At 45.8% G+C, this 14,201-nt stretch overlaps 1 protein-coding gene across 2 annotated transcripts in view; it reads left to right on the plus strand.

Moving 5' to 3' along the window:
* The window catches only part of Nsmce2 (NSE2/MMS21 homolog, SMC5-SMC6 complex SUMO ligase), a 252,361-nt gene extending 238,368 nt beyond the window's left edge, over positions 1-13,993 (plus strand). For both annotated transcript variants that reach the window (XM_013521309.1, XM_005397986.2), the window contains 3 exons: positions 5,616-5,716; positions 6,079-6,185; positions 13,635-13,993. In XM_013521309.1, coding sequence (XP_013376763.1) covers positions 5,616-5,716; positions 6,079-6,185; positions 13,635-13,752 — 326 coding nt within the window. In that variant the 3' untranslated portion in view covers positions 13,753-13,993. The remainder of the gene's footprint in view (positions 1-5,615; positions 5,717-6,078; positions 6,186-13,634) is intronic.
* The last annotated feature ends 208 nt before the right edge of the window (positions 13,994-14,201 follow it).

Here is a 14,201-nt window from a genome sequence, read left to right on the forward strand (position 1 = left end):
GCAAAGACCACAGGCAGAACTGGGTGGCTCATCAGGGATAGTCAGAAGTGAGAGCATGAACCCCTGTCCTGAAGTCCAGTAGATGCCCTCCCTGCCCTGACCACACCCCTGTGCATCACAGGACAGATTGTTGACCTGGAACTTCTGTTTCAAACATTTCCATGGTTTCTGCTTCCTTTTGCTGTTCATTTTATGACAGCAAGAAAAATCCCATTCAAGTTTTGTAACTCCTACCTTAACCCTCACGGTGTGCTATGAACATTAGTGTCTGTGTAGGCAACCCTCCTCGGCATGGTGCTTGAGCCCTCTGAGGTGTGGCTCTGAGACCTGCCCGTTGGTCAGATGTTGGCAGCCACCCTCTTCTAACAGCATGCTCTGTATGTATATACACAGCCATCCTGGAGCGGTTGGCACAGTGCTGTGCAGAGACCAGACTCTGCAGTGCTCAAGTCCCTCATCTAAAATGGCATAACATTTGCATGTCACCCACACACTTCCTCGCTTGCTTTAACTCACCTCTACATTGCTTACAATACCTAATGCAGTGTAGTGGCCATGTAAATAGTCGCATTATTTAGGGGATAATGACAAGAAAAAAGTCTGTGGGTGTTTAATATAGACACAGCATTTTCAAAAGTATTTTCAGTCTGTGATTGATTGAATCCACTGATGCAGAACTAAAGGATATGGAGCACTGATTGCAGAAAATAATATGGCTGCTTTGCTCATTTATAACCAGAAAAAAAAAATTTGATCTCTTTAGTAAAGATTAAACTGACTTAATCTAATTGTTTCTTTATTATAAGCCTATTTTCTACATTTACCCTCAAAGTATCATGGGGCTTAAAGTCTTGTCTTCTTTCTTTCTTGACAGTAGGAGTAACAGCATGATCATTCTCCATGGGTATTTCGTGAGGATTAAATGAAATGCTGTGTAGTGGTTAGCACAGTAGCGTGTATGACCTTTAGTAGATGCGAAGTGTTACTTATACTAATGAATAACAATTGGGATGAAGCGGGAAGCTCTCAGAACCAATATACCAAGTTTAGGGTTCAAACAAACTAGTCCAGGAACACAGAGCAGCACATGTATTTATTAAATGCCTCCCATGGCTTTGGAAAAAACCTACAGTTTCTTTGGATCTCAGCTTTCTCAAACAAGAGACTGCAGGTAGGTAACTTCAGTTTTAAAACTCCTGTGCTTGTAGAGGATTATCGTTATTTTTCTCTCCCACCTTCCTATTGCCAGGCTAATGACAAAGTTTTGTCTTCGAGTGAACTAAATCACTGTGATATTTATTGCCAGATGTGACCTTTTGTTAGCACAGGGTAGAATCCCAGTTTAATATCACTTTCTATAAATATAGATTGAGGATGAGGAAATGTCCTGCCTCTAGAGAAGTGTAGCTATTCAATATCTTTCTCTTTTTAGACTCTCGGTCTGTGGGCTATTACTCACTGCTGGCATGCTTCCTGTGTCTCACTTTTGTTACCTTCTCCTTCGTGATCTCTGGTGCTGGTTAGTCACCTACAGTGTCAGAGTTCCCCACTCAGCCTGCCCTAGCGGTAGGTACTGCATTTGAGCTGTGCTTTCTTGCTTCCTCTAACCATTTGAAATTTAAATATAGAAAATAACCAACAAACCCACAGTCTTTCACATCAGCTGAACTCTTATTATACATCTAACAGATTTTCTGGTGAATTCCATGGTGTAACATTTATAGTCAGAAATCTGCCATCAGTTCAGAATAAACCCTGTAAGAAACTGACAAAGAGCTCCATTTGTTTCAGCTTTCAGATACACACTCAGAAATAGGAGGTAGCAGCCCAAGGAGGAAACTTTGAGAAGTGAACCCAAGAAACGGAGTGGCTCGCAGTCTGCTCCTTGGCCCTTCCCTCACCTGCTCAACTTTTCCAAACCACTGATTTAATAAAAGACCTGTTTAGGAGTCTAACTCTTACACTTTGAATACCAAACACAGCTCCAGGACAACCTGAAAACCCTTCATAGGAATCAGTAGTATTTCCAGAGACTGCACCCCCCACATCATAGCCAACAAGCAAAAGTGGCAACAGCCCACATTCAATGTAATGTTTTTTTCTGTCTTTTAGAGATATGGTTTCACTGTGTAGTTCAGGCTGGCCTTGAACTCACTTTGTAGCCCATGCTGGCCTCTAACTTGCAGCAATCCTCGTGCCTTAGCCTCCCAAGTGCTGGGAATACAGGCGTGTGCCACTATAACCAGCCTCAGTATAAATTTACTGCTGACAGATTTGATTTTTTTTAATATTTTGATAGTTTTACTTTGGAAATAGATTGTCTACCAGCAGATGATCTAAATTATAGCTCTCTATTTTATCAATAATTACCTTAGCATACCTGGGAATTTTCAGTAAAAATTTCTTTAAAAAGAAACCCAGCTGGGCGTGGTGGCACAGGCCTGTAATCTCAGCACTGGGGAGGCTGAGGCAAGAGGATCACTGTGAGTTCAAGACCAGCCTGGGCTACAAAGTGAGTTCAAGACCATTCTGAACTCCGTAGTGAGACTGTATCTCAAAACGACAAAAAAAAGAAAAAAGAAAAGAAAAAAGAAACCCAGCCCACATATTGCTTCTTGATTACCAAAACAAGAATTAATGAAAGTAATGAAACATTAGATTTTATATACCTTTAATATTTAATCATTTTAATTTTAGTTTTCCCATTTTGAAGCCAGTACATATTGAGACTGTCTTACCCAAAATGCTTGGACCTAGAAGTGGTTCAGATTTCAGATTTTGGAATATTTGTGTAGACTTTACTAGTTGAACATCCCTAACCCAGAAATCCAAGATCCCAGATGTTCCAAAATCTAAAGCTTACAGGTAATCATGTTAGTATTCAAACATTTCAGATTTTGGATTTTTGGATTAGGGATACTCAAATTTGTGAATAGTTTCCCAGATCTCATATATTCTCATAGATTCCTGAAAAGGTGAAAGGCCTCAGGCATTGGAGCATTTCTCACCCAGTGGTTAAGCATGCTCTGCCTGGGAACCCCTATGTTCTGTGGTCTTCCTTCTTACTTTCTTCTAGGAACAAGAACTGGTTTGAGGGACAGAAGCTGGCACACAAGTAGTACCACTAGTGAACTAAAAGAAGGGGAAGGCCCTACACAAGGCAGAGGGATTGGAAACAGAATGTCCAGCTCCTAGCCATCGATTCACAGGGAGAGCTTTGAGCGGGAAGTCGGTGGCTCTTCTCCTGCCCCCAGTAGCACCTTTTCGGACATTCACTGGACCTAGGTAGAGTGGGGGCAGTCAGTTCTGTGAGGCTGAGAGGTTTGCAGAATCATCTGAACCAGAGACAAGGATTTCCCTTCCAGGGGTTAAAAGGAAAGCAACATTGTGTCTGTATTAATCTGCCAAATGAAAGAAAGAAGGAAAGAGAGAAAAAGAATAGGGAAGAGAAAGGGAGAGGAAAAAGGAAGGAAGGCAACATCACCAAATGACAAGGACGGATTGAGTATGTATCCTCAACCAAGCCTTATCCAAAAGGCTTGGAACCAGAAATACTTTGAGGATTTCTTTTTTTAATCTAGAGTATTTGCATATACATAGTGAGATATCTTAGAGATAGGACCTAAGTGTAAACAAGATCACCTCATACACATACCTGAAGGTAATTTTATACAGTGTTTTAAGTAATGTTGTGCATGTCGCTTCTGTGGAACTTTCCACCAGTCGTGTCATGTCGGTAGTCAAGAACCTGTAGATTTGGATTTCATATTTTTAGAATAGAGATGCTGAACCTCAGGCAGAGAGGCTTTTCTGTGACATAGTCAGTCACATGATACCATTCAGACTATCTGCTGTGTATTTTTTCCTTAGTGAGGGAAGTGTACGACAAAAGGGAAAAAGGGAAGGGAGATTCAGAAGCAGATGGTGCTGTTTAGACCCAGCCCTTCCACACATTGCTCAGTGGTCCTCAAAGTATGGGCCAGGGACCTCTTGGGTTCCCAAGAGTCCTTCAGGGTGTCCATCAGGCTAGAATTGCTTTCAGAGCAGCATAACAGTGGGACATCATTTGCCTGTCTTCACTTGTTCTTTTCATGAGGGAATTTCTCCAAGAGCTTCATGATGTGATATTGTGACAGATTGAATACATTCATTCAGGGACAGCAAAGTCCAACTCTGGTTAAGCTAGACATTAAAGATACTTACAAAGTGGAAAACAATGCCACACTTCTCATTTGTTAAATGATTGCTCTGTACTTTATTATTTATGTTAACATGCAGTGGTATTACCACTGTTACTTGTGAATTAAAATAAACCCTTAAGGACACTTATGTAAATGGGGAGGAGGGAAAGGGTTGAAGGGAGGAAAGAAGGATGGAAGAGAAGGGTTAAGATATGTTATTATTGTGCACAGGTACAAGTTCCCTGCGATGAATGTAATAAATATATATGGCAAATGTGTAGCAATAAAAAATTAAAGCTAAAAAAATAAATTTACCACTCTTCATTTCTGTGAACTTAGTAGCATAAATCAGAAAAAATAAACCTGTAAGAAACTGACAAATAGTCTTCCATTTTTCAGTCTTAATGTCTAATGTGGTAAATGCTGATTAATATAACCCACATTTTTAAAAAAGTTTTTTGGGTCCATAATAAAATCTCGGCCAGGCATGGTGGCGCACACCTGTAATCCCAGCACTCAGGAGACTGAGGCAGGAGGATCATTGCAAGTTCGAGACCAGCCTGGGTTACAAAGTGCGCACAAGGCCAGCCTGAACTGCATAGCAAGACCCTGTCTCAAAAAGGCAAAAATAAAAATAAAATCTAAAAGTACAAAAGGGTCAAAGCTCCAACCCAGAAATTTGACAACTGCTGCTCTATTGAGAAATGCATACCATTTATTGATTGTTTCCCTGAGCCAGAAGCCACATTCTTCACCCCTTTCATTTTGCACCAAAACCATTAAGTAGGGGCTTTAAAACAGCATGACTTACTAGCCCAGGGTCTCTCAGCTGCATGGGAACAGGTACCAGATCCTCTGACTCCCAGGTATGCTCTTGGTTACCAGGCAGCATACCCTTACAGATTAAATCTCTGAACTTTGGTTGGTTGGTTGGTTGGTTCTCACTATGTAGTGGCCTTGAACTCATTATGTAGTCCAGACTGACCTCGAGCTCATGTCTATTCTTCTGCCTCAGCCTCCTGAGTGCTGGAATCACAGGCATGGCCACCACACCCAGCTAATTCTCTGAACTTTGAAAAACCTTTTTATTTATTGCTCTGAACCTCAGTTTTCTTATCACAAATGGGCAGAATGAGGTGCCCTGTTAAATTCTGTTTTCTGATTTTTTATTAGCATATGTTTACAGTATGTAATAATTACATTTATCTGGGGGAATGGCTGTATTTTTGTATCGTATCTTGATCATTTTTACTTCCCCTTCCCCTCCCCACCATTCCTTTTATAAGCAGATGAGTTATTAACATGCATTCAGGTACCTAGCACAGGCTGACCGGAAACAGACCTTGAGTAGTGTTGGCTTCCTGCCTGCCCTTCCTTCCCATCCTTGGCTTGCTGCTAGACCCAGGAGCCTCATGCCTCCCTTTCTTCCTCTAGATGGTCTACAGGCAGAGAGAGAGGCTGACGGCACTGAAGGAGTTGATGAAGATATGATTGTGACTCAGAGTCAGACCAACTTCATCTGCCCCATTACACAGGTATGGTTTGCTCCTCCTCCCCTGCAAGAAAACGCAGCTCACTTCACAGAGGTGAAAGCTTCTTGTTTATTTTCTGAGGTGATTTCACATTTGGAGGGGGCTGGTTGGAGTTGAGAAGAACATGTGAGAAGTGTGGGACTGGAAAGAATTTAGTCACACCCTTAAGGCTCTGGGAATAAAGCCATGACCCCAGGCCAAGTGACATTGGTGCCACTGTCTCCCTGCATTTCCTTACCCAAAGCCTACTAATCATCTAAAGCCAGGAGAATGGGAAGTTACAACATACCCTGAGAGTAGGAAAAAACAGCTACTGGAACTTGGTCCTTATCACTCCTGAAAGTCTACTCTTTCCTTGATGACAGTTGGAAATGAAGAAGCCAGTGAAAAATAAAGTGTGTGGCCACACCTACGAAGAGGAAGCCATTGTTCGCATGATTGAGTCCAAGCACAAGCGGAAGAAAAAGGCCTGGTGAGTTGGTGGGAGAGGAAGCGGGCACTGGTCGGGCAGAGTGTGCGTGTGAGGGGCAGAACCTCTCAGTGTCTCCGGAGCTTTGCGCACTCTGTGCTGCAGCCCTGGAAGCTGCTGTCCAGAAAAACAACACAGGAGGGAAGGACTCGCAGTCTGTTTAGGAAGAAGCTCGTGGCACATTAGCCTTGAAAACAGAGGAAAAAAGAATTAGATTGAATTTTAATCATTAAAGATTTTTATGAATTTGTGCTATTAAAAATGATCCAAGGAAAATAGGGGAATTGTGATACTAAGTGATTCTCTCCTTTATGTACTCACCATTTCTGGAAAGAATGGTAAGTTAGCCAAGTAATTTTTTTTTAATTATGAAGTAAGCATTCTAGGAATTGAAAACCAGTGTCTTAATGATTAAGATTTAATTATTAGGTGGAAACTGTCATATATCTAATTATGAAATGACTTCCCCAAAGGTTTCAGTAAATTTGTGAATAACAAATCAGTGAGAAGCCCTTCCTTCTCTCCCCATCCCTACAGCTGGAGGGTGATGGCTGTCTTCCAGTGACAGGGCCCAAGGGGCTGCACTGACTGACCATCTCGCATCTGCCTTGCTCTCACCACAGGCTCTTGCAGGAGTGGAATGGCAGGTGTGACCGTTGCTCAGCAGGCTCTGATAACAGTGCTTGGATGTGTGGTCTGCTTCTCCATTGCTCAGTAATGTGCCGGTCCAGCCCAGGAGTTGGAGCCCCCAAATCCTAGTGTGGGTGTGGGCTGCAAATAGGGCATCTGAGACTGGAGATAGCAGGTGCCATTTGCTCAGTTTATTTACAATATTTACTGTAGAAGTAATGGCCTTGCAGCCTCACGGTTGCAATATGTAGGCTATTAGTACATTTTTGTCTGTTCTGAGGTTCTACCTTACAGCTGAAATGTCATGTTTTCCCCCTCAGTATAATTTTCTTTGTTCCTGGATTTTCAAACCTTCCCTTTCTACCAGCTTTTTCTGTGTTCCTGCTCGGACAAGCCAAAAAAGAAAAAAAAGTCAGTATAATTGTTGAAAAATAGCTGATCCTAGTTCATTTCAGGGGTGCAGGGTTGAGACAAGGTCTCACTGTATAGTTTAGGCTGGCCTCAAACTCATAGTTACCGCCTGCTTCAGCCTTCTGAGTGCAGAGATTACAGGCCTGTGTCACCATGCCCAACTCCTAGTTCATTTTGACAGTTCTTCCTCTTAAAGTTTTTGATATTCTCCCGGAGTCAGGTTTGGAAAGGGCAGGTACTCTCCTACAAAGTCTATTTCTCACCCCCAGTCCCAGGATGGGTGGCAGACTCCCTTATCACTGAGCTGGAGCTTCATAAATACATACTTTGACTTTCCAAGGTCCTTTGCCCTTTTTTGAATTGTACATGAGTACTTTAGTAGCTCCTGTTGTTTAGAAAAATTTTTTTCTTCCATAACTTGGATGGCTGATGCTCCACAAATTCTGATAGTCTAATAATAACAACACAGTCTAAATGGAGGAAGCCTGTAGGTTTACAGATGGTAGCATTTTTACAAGGTACACCCACTGGGCCTTGTTCCACTTACTGGACAGTAGGACCAGCTGCAGCTTCCGCTAGAGGGAGAGTAAAAGAACATTGTGGACAAAAAAATTAGAGGAAAGTAGTGTAAGGATCCATTGTCAAGGACATTAAATGTCACTCTTTCAGTAGTTCCCTCATCTGTAAGTCGATGTCAGCAGTTGTAGTTGCCTCGTGGTATACACTTGAAGTTTGAGTAATGTGTATGTAAAGTACTTACAGTACCTGGCATACTGTGAGACTCATTAAACATTATCTCACCTCCACCACTGTCGCCATCTTTACCACCATTGCTCTATGCATGGGTGACAGAGTTTGGGGGAATAAGATGAGCTAACCTGAGGTTAAAAAGTCACTCCAAAAGCAGTGTAAGGGATAGGTTACAAAGGCTTTGGTGCAAAGGTCAGGTAGGATGCCTTTGCAGCAGGCTGCAGAGGATGAGTGCATGGTGGGAGTAACAGGGACTGTGGAGGCACATTGACGGACTGTGCTCCCTGCTCTACGGAAGTGGAAAGTGACTGCTGTTTCTTACCTGGTGTCTGGAAGCACAGGTGTGAGAGAGGGTAGAAGAGAGAGTGTATAAAAAGGATTGTGACAGGCTCAATTGAGGTCATGCTACATTTGAGTTCTCTGCGACATCGACCTCAGGGGAAGACCCTGAACCAGCAATGCTGATTGGGAGGTTGTCAATGGAGAGGTGTTGTTACAAGCTTGTGTCTAGATGTCCCTCAAAGCCTCATGCAGTCACCAGTGGGGCTTGTTTAGAGGTGGCTGGATCTAGAGTATGTGAGGCTGAGATTGATTCATGGTCCAATGTTAGGATCAAGGATACTAGGATTAAGGGTGTGAGTGCTATGCACACTGCGTAGCCTGGATAAAATTTCAGGATAGGAAGAGCTGTGGGTGACCCTTGTTGCTTTGCTACCTTCTGTCTACCATGAACTGTGTCTCCTCTGCGATGCCCCTCTGCCATGCCACCCTCCCACCCTCCCTTGGAGCCAGCTGATTATGGACTGAAACCTCTACAAACTGTGAGCTAAGTAAATCTTTCCTCCTTTAACCTTGGCTGTCAGGTATTTTGCCTCAGCAATGAGAGAAAAGTAACTAAGACAGGTGTCACACCCACGCTTTTGTCTGCAGAGGCAAGGCAGGCTCTGGAGTGGAGAGCCAGCAGGACTGGCGACCACCTCCATACCACTCACTGTGATACCCACAGCACCTGATGGAGCCCAAGGTCAGCCCCAGAGCAGCATGCACTAATCAGCAGCAGCAGCTAGAGAAAAAAGACCCCAAGCAACCTGAACCTCCCACCCAGGAGACAGGAGGTGCAGTACAGTATCAGGGACCAGGGGAGCCAGAGCGAGGTGCAGGCTGGTCTGGGGACGAGGCATGCGGAAGCAGGCTGGGGTGCAGGTCGCTCTCGGCCACTGCCCAGGCTTCTGATTCATGGGGGCCGTGTCACTTCCCATGATGCCTGTGGGGGCGATGAGCCATGCAGACTCTTCATGTGTAAGACCATCTGTGACACATCCAGGCTGAGAAATTGTCTTTCTTTTAGATTGTTCTGATCACCCTTTGTTAGCTCTGAATCCCGGGCACACTGTGTTACTGGGTGCTGTCTGAATTTTCTTATGCTGGCTCCAGTCCCACAAAGGCCTCTCGTTACTGGCTTCAGGCTGATTGCTATTGTTGAGTTTCACCCTAACTAAAGTTATCAGAATAATTTAATTTCCTAAAACTATCTCTCTTTTCTTTCCTTCTTTATGTTTTTTCTTCAGTACTGACAATTTAATCTAGGGCCATCACCTTGAGCCATATCCCAGCCATTTTTTTATTTTTTATTTTGAGACAGGCTCTTATTAAGCTGTCCAGGCTGGGCTGAAACTTGATCCTCCTGCCTCGGCCTCCCAGAATGCTGGGGTTACAGGCGTGTGCCATTGTGCCTAGCCCTAAAATACATACCTTAATCATAAGACTATTTATTATCTTGCAAATAAAGCTGCTTTCTGACTTTCATGTGAATAAGTATTTCCAGTTTTACCACAGTCATTCATTTTGCTTTTCTGTAGAACCGGAACTATATTTAACGAACAGTCATATCTCAAAGCGTGTAAAGCATAGAACTGTGTGGAATAGAAGTGTGTGGTTTAACAGCAAAATTCATTTCCAAACAAGTCACTGAGCCCCTTGCCCTCAGCTGCTTTATGTGTAAAGTGGAAACAACATCATCTCACAGAATTCCATGGATCTGGAGTGGTGGAGAATTGCACTCTTGGCCTGTGCCGTCAGAGTTCTGGGCAGTGGAAGATCCAAGCACTTGGGAGAAAGCTCTTTGGAGCTCAGAACACAAAACAAACAGCCGTTGGGTCCTTAAGGCTGACATTTGAAATTGTGCTACTTATCTCACTGCTTGGTGACACAGTATTTTAGACACACAGGGTGCAGGATTGAGTCACCCTCTGTGTTGAGGTACAGCAGGAATCCATCCCACTCATATTTCCAGAGGTCTCTTGAGGCCTTCCTAGAGCCTGTGAATTGGACCTTGCAATTCTTGAGCTCCACATCAAGACCCCTTAGGACTCAGAGCCTGACCCTGGACTGGATGCGGAGGCCAAGTTTCCCACAGCCCTGTGGGACCTGTAGCTCTTGCTCCCGAGCCCAGCAGACACTCGGTGCTTGCCCCAGACCCCAAGGACTGCTCTGCCCTCTCGGTGACCCAGGCCCAGACCCAGCCTCTCCCACAAGCCTGTAGGTCTGTCTCCTGCCTGGTGATGGTGTGAGAGCCGAGGCCTGGGTGTGGCCATGCCCAGCTTGCTCACCAGGATGTCATGGGGATTAAGGCCGAATGCTTGTATAGAGTGTTTTCTGGAGCAGGACTGTCCTGATTCAGGCCCGTGGCATCAGGGCCTTTCTTATCCTTTCCACTTCAAAAACTTGAGTTTGTTTCTGCGGGTGGGGTGAGAAACTATGTTCTGCCCTGGCTCCTGCACCCGCCTCTCCTCCAGGAAGTCTTCCCAGAGTCGTCACACATGCTGGGCACAGCACTGTCAGCGCCCCATGCCATCTACTTTGTTGGTGGGGAGCAAGAGCCGTGGACCTGGGCAGGGACTGGTGTGTGCTGTCCTCAGCCCTGACACTCAGAGGCCCACTTGTTAACCCTCTGCTCTGCCTTCACTCTCCCAGAGGATCACAGCCAGGGGCTTTGAGTCCGGGTCCGTCCCCCCACCCCATCTGTTTGGTGCTAGGGATTGAGCCCAGAGTCTGGCGCTGGCCAGGCAAGCACTCCCATGAGCCCAGTTTTCTCCAGCCTGTATTTTTGTCATCTGGCCATCGGGCTGTCCTTGGGAGGAGGGCTGTGTGCCCCATGCCACTGTCCCAGACCCTGTACCTGAGGATCTCAGACTTGATACATAACACAGCTTTGCCTGGATTCCATTCATTGAAGGAAGAAGAGTGCCTGCTTGGCCTCAGCATGGTGTGGTTAATTCTGTCAGCCATTCTCAGAATGCTCTCATTTACTGACTACAGCCACTGATGTCACCAGGAAGTTCTCCCCACATCGCTCTCCACTTCCCTGTCCCCGGCTTATTCACTGTCTAGCTGCTGCAGTTAGACTTTGTTCTCCAGGCTAGGAAAGCTGGCGGCCTGGCCATCAGAAGTGGGTGCTGCAGGGCTGGTGGGTTGGGGGAAGGTCATCCCCACAGCCTGTTGGAGTTACGTGTTCATGTCCTAGACGCTGACGTGATAGAAACTGCTGTTCCTAAAGACTTAAAAGTGTTTGTATCCTCTTTGTAATCTCAGCTGTTTACTTGCATATTTCAAGAAACAATTCAGTGGAGACTTCAGAATTCAGAGGGACAGACTGGAAAAAATAGAGATTTTTGCCTGGCCCTAATGTAAAGCCACATCATCAAAATGATGCACACCTGAGCCACATCAGCCTATTCCTCTCTTCCATGACTGCCGTCTTACAGCCGTGATTCGAAACTTGTTCCTGACTGGACAGCGCACATTTCAGTACTTAAAATGAAATGTTGCTATCAACCATGTTATGACACATTGATGAAGGCCCCTCTCTGACAAAGACTCCTTGCTCCAGAGACCAGGGCCAAGAGAGGCTCTCTCACATTTTCCCTGTGGGCTTCCTTCACTAGACAAGTTAGAGCTCCCTGGATCAACTTCTTCCCCTTCTGGCTTGTCTCTTTTCTCCATGTTGTGTTGTGTTGCATTGTGTTGTTTTGTTCAGAGAAGGTCTCACTAGGTAGCCCAGGCTGGGATAACAGGTTAGGTGAGCCCCTCCATGCCCAGCTGTGTCGTTCCTTATGTACTTGGTTTTAGTCAGACTTGTGCATTTTGGAGAGAGGTCACTCAGCTGGGCTCTGTGGACAGGATCGTAGATAGTACTTCACCATTGTTTGGTTAGAACCTAGCACAGGGCCAATCACACAGAAGGTTCAAAGGAATATATGAGTGGGTGTGTGTGCTGTATCTATGGAGGATACAGATAAGCCAGGAAGTTTAACACTCTTTACAAATGCCAAACATGGTAGCACATACCTATAGTCCCTGTACTCTGGGAGGTTGAGGCAGGAAGATCGCAAGTTGAAGCCCATCCTGAACAACTTAGTGAGACTCTCTCAAAAATATGAAATAAAGAGAGCTGAAGATTAGCTCAGTGTAAGGGCCTTGGGTTCTATCCCTGGTACTGGAAACAAATGCTCCATAGAAGACTCATGAGAGGCGCTGAAGGGAGCGAGCATCTTGGAGCAGTGTTACCAGCGCCCTGAGAACTAGGGATTCTCCTCCCCCAGTTAAATCAGAACCAACGAGTACCAAGGTAGAGAACCCAGGCTTACGTCAGCTTGACTCTGCACACGGGGCTCTCAGCTCTCGCCAGATCCTTTCACGCTGGGAAGAAGTCAGGTGACTTCATCCATCCGCTGCCTTCAGAGGAGACCACATCTAAAGGCGCGTGGCTCTGAGTCCCAGCCTCTGAGATGACTCATTCGTTCGTGTCCTCCGCTGCAGGCTTCCGCTGAGTCCCCACGGCCCACTCAGCTCTCCACGGGGAGGCCCACCAGCCGGCTGAGTCCACCCCAGCCTGCTGCCCACTGTCCTCCGTTGCGGTGGCGTGTGCCCGGATGCCCACATGCTCACCGCTCCCTGTGCTTTGCTCTCCTCTCCCGCTCCACCAGCAAGCCCTGTAGTTCCCATACTCGAGCTTTTTTGAAACTGATGGCTGCCGCTGGCCTTGTTTCCTCCTGGGCTTCTGCAGGGCACCAGACTTCTCCCTGCTCCTCTCTGCTCCACCACCCAGCCTTGTTACCCATGAAGCAGCCAGACTCGGGTCTTCTGAGCCTCCTGTGATTTCTCTTCATACTGGAAATAAAGCCCACAGCTCCCTCACCTCCCTTCCGAGCGTTCGCCACCTTTCCTGGTGGCTGCTGCCACGGCCTGGCTGTCCCTCCACAGCGCCCCGCCAGCCTCCTCGCTGGGCTTCTGGGCTCTGCTCAAGGGAAGGCTCCTGGGAAGCTGGGCTGCCCTGGCTGGAGGTACTGGCCCTGCCCTTGACCCTGCTTCCCCTCTGCGCTCACAGGGCATCCCAGCCCGGCCTAGGAAAGCATCTGTGTGGGGTTCTGTACTTAAGTCATGCCTGGCTCGCCCATTAGAAAGCGAGCCTGGAGTAGGCACTGCTCACAGCCTGCTGCTGTGTTCCTGGCCCCTGGGCAGGCAATGAACAGGAGTCAGTCTTTCATAAGTGTTTATTTGTTTGTTTTGTAAAATATCCCCATTTCAGTACTTGAATGTGAAAGGTTATGCTTCAGGCACTAAAGTTAAGGGAACTGACTTGATTTTCTTTCTCCCTCACAGTTGCCCTAAAATTGGCTGTAGCCACACAGATATGAGGATGTCTGACCTCGTCCAGGACGAAGCACTGAGGAGAGCCATCGAGAACCACAACAAGAGGAAGTACCGTCATTCGGAGTAGGGCCCAGCCACCGCCCTCCCGGGAAGCCAGCAGCCTACCTCCTACCCCAGCCTGCCCTGGAGAGCAGTGCTTAGTACCAAGTGGACCTGCCGGGCTGCCCTGCATACTTTGGGGTAAAGTCTAATGATTTTAAATGTTAAAAAAGCAGTTTTTCAAGCTACATAATAACAATGCAAGCATCTTATATTGTTTATACTTCAGTGCTTTATCATTTTAAATAAAATTTTGACTATCTGCAGCATGTCCTGTCTGTGCATCTCCTGTTGTGTAAATGGTTCTAAAGGTACGGGTTTTATATATTTTATATTTCAGGGTGACTTTTACAATTGTTTTAACTGGAGAATATCTTTCAAGTGATAATTGGGATGAGAAAAAAGAGAAGCACCCCAGCTGAAAAGCGTTTTCTATCATTGCAGCAAATAAGAACATTCAGTTCCAAAGCAAAGGCA

This window comes from Chinchilla lanigera, unplaced genomic scaffold (genome assembly GCF_000276665.1).
Source record: "Chinchilla lanigera isolate Chin_1 unplaced genomic scaffold, ChiLan1.0 scaffold00060, whole genome shotgun sequence".
Lineage (NCBI taxonomy): Eukaryota > Metazoa > Chordata > Mammalia > Rodentia > Chinchillidae > Chinchilla > Chinchilla lanigera.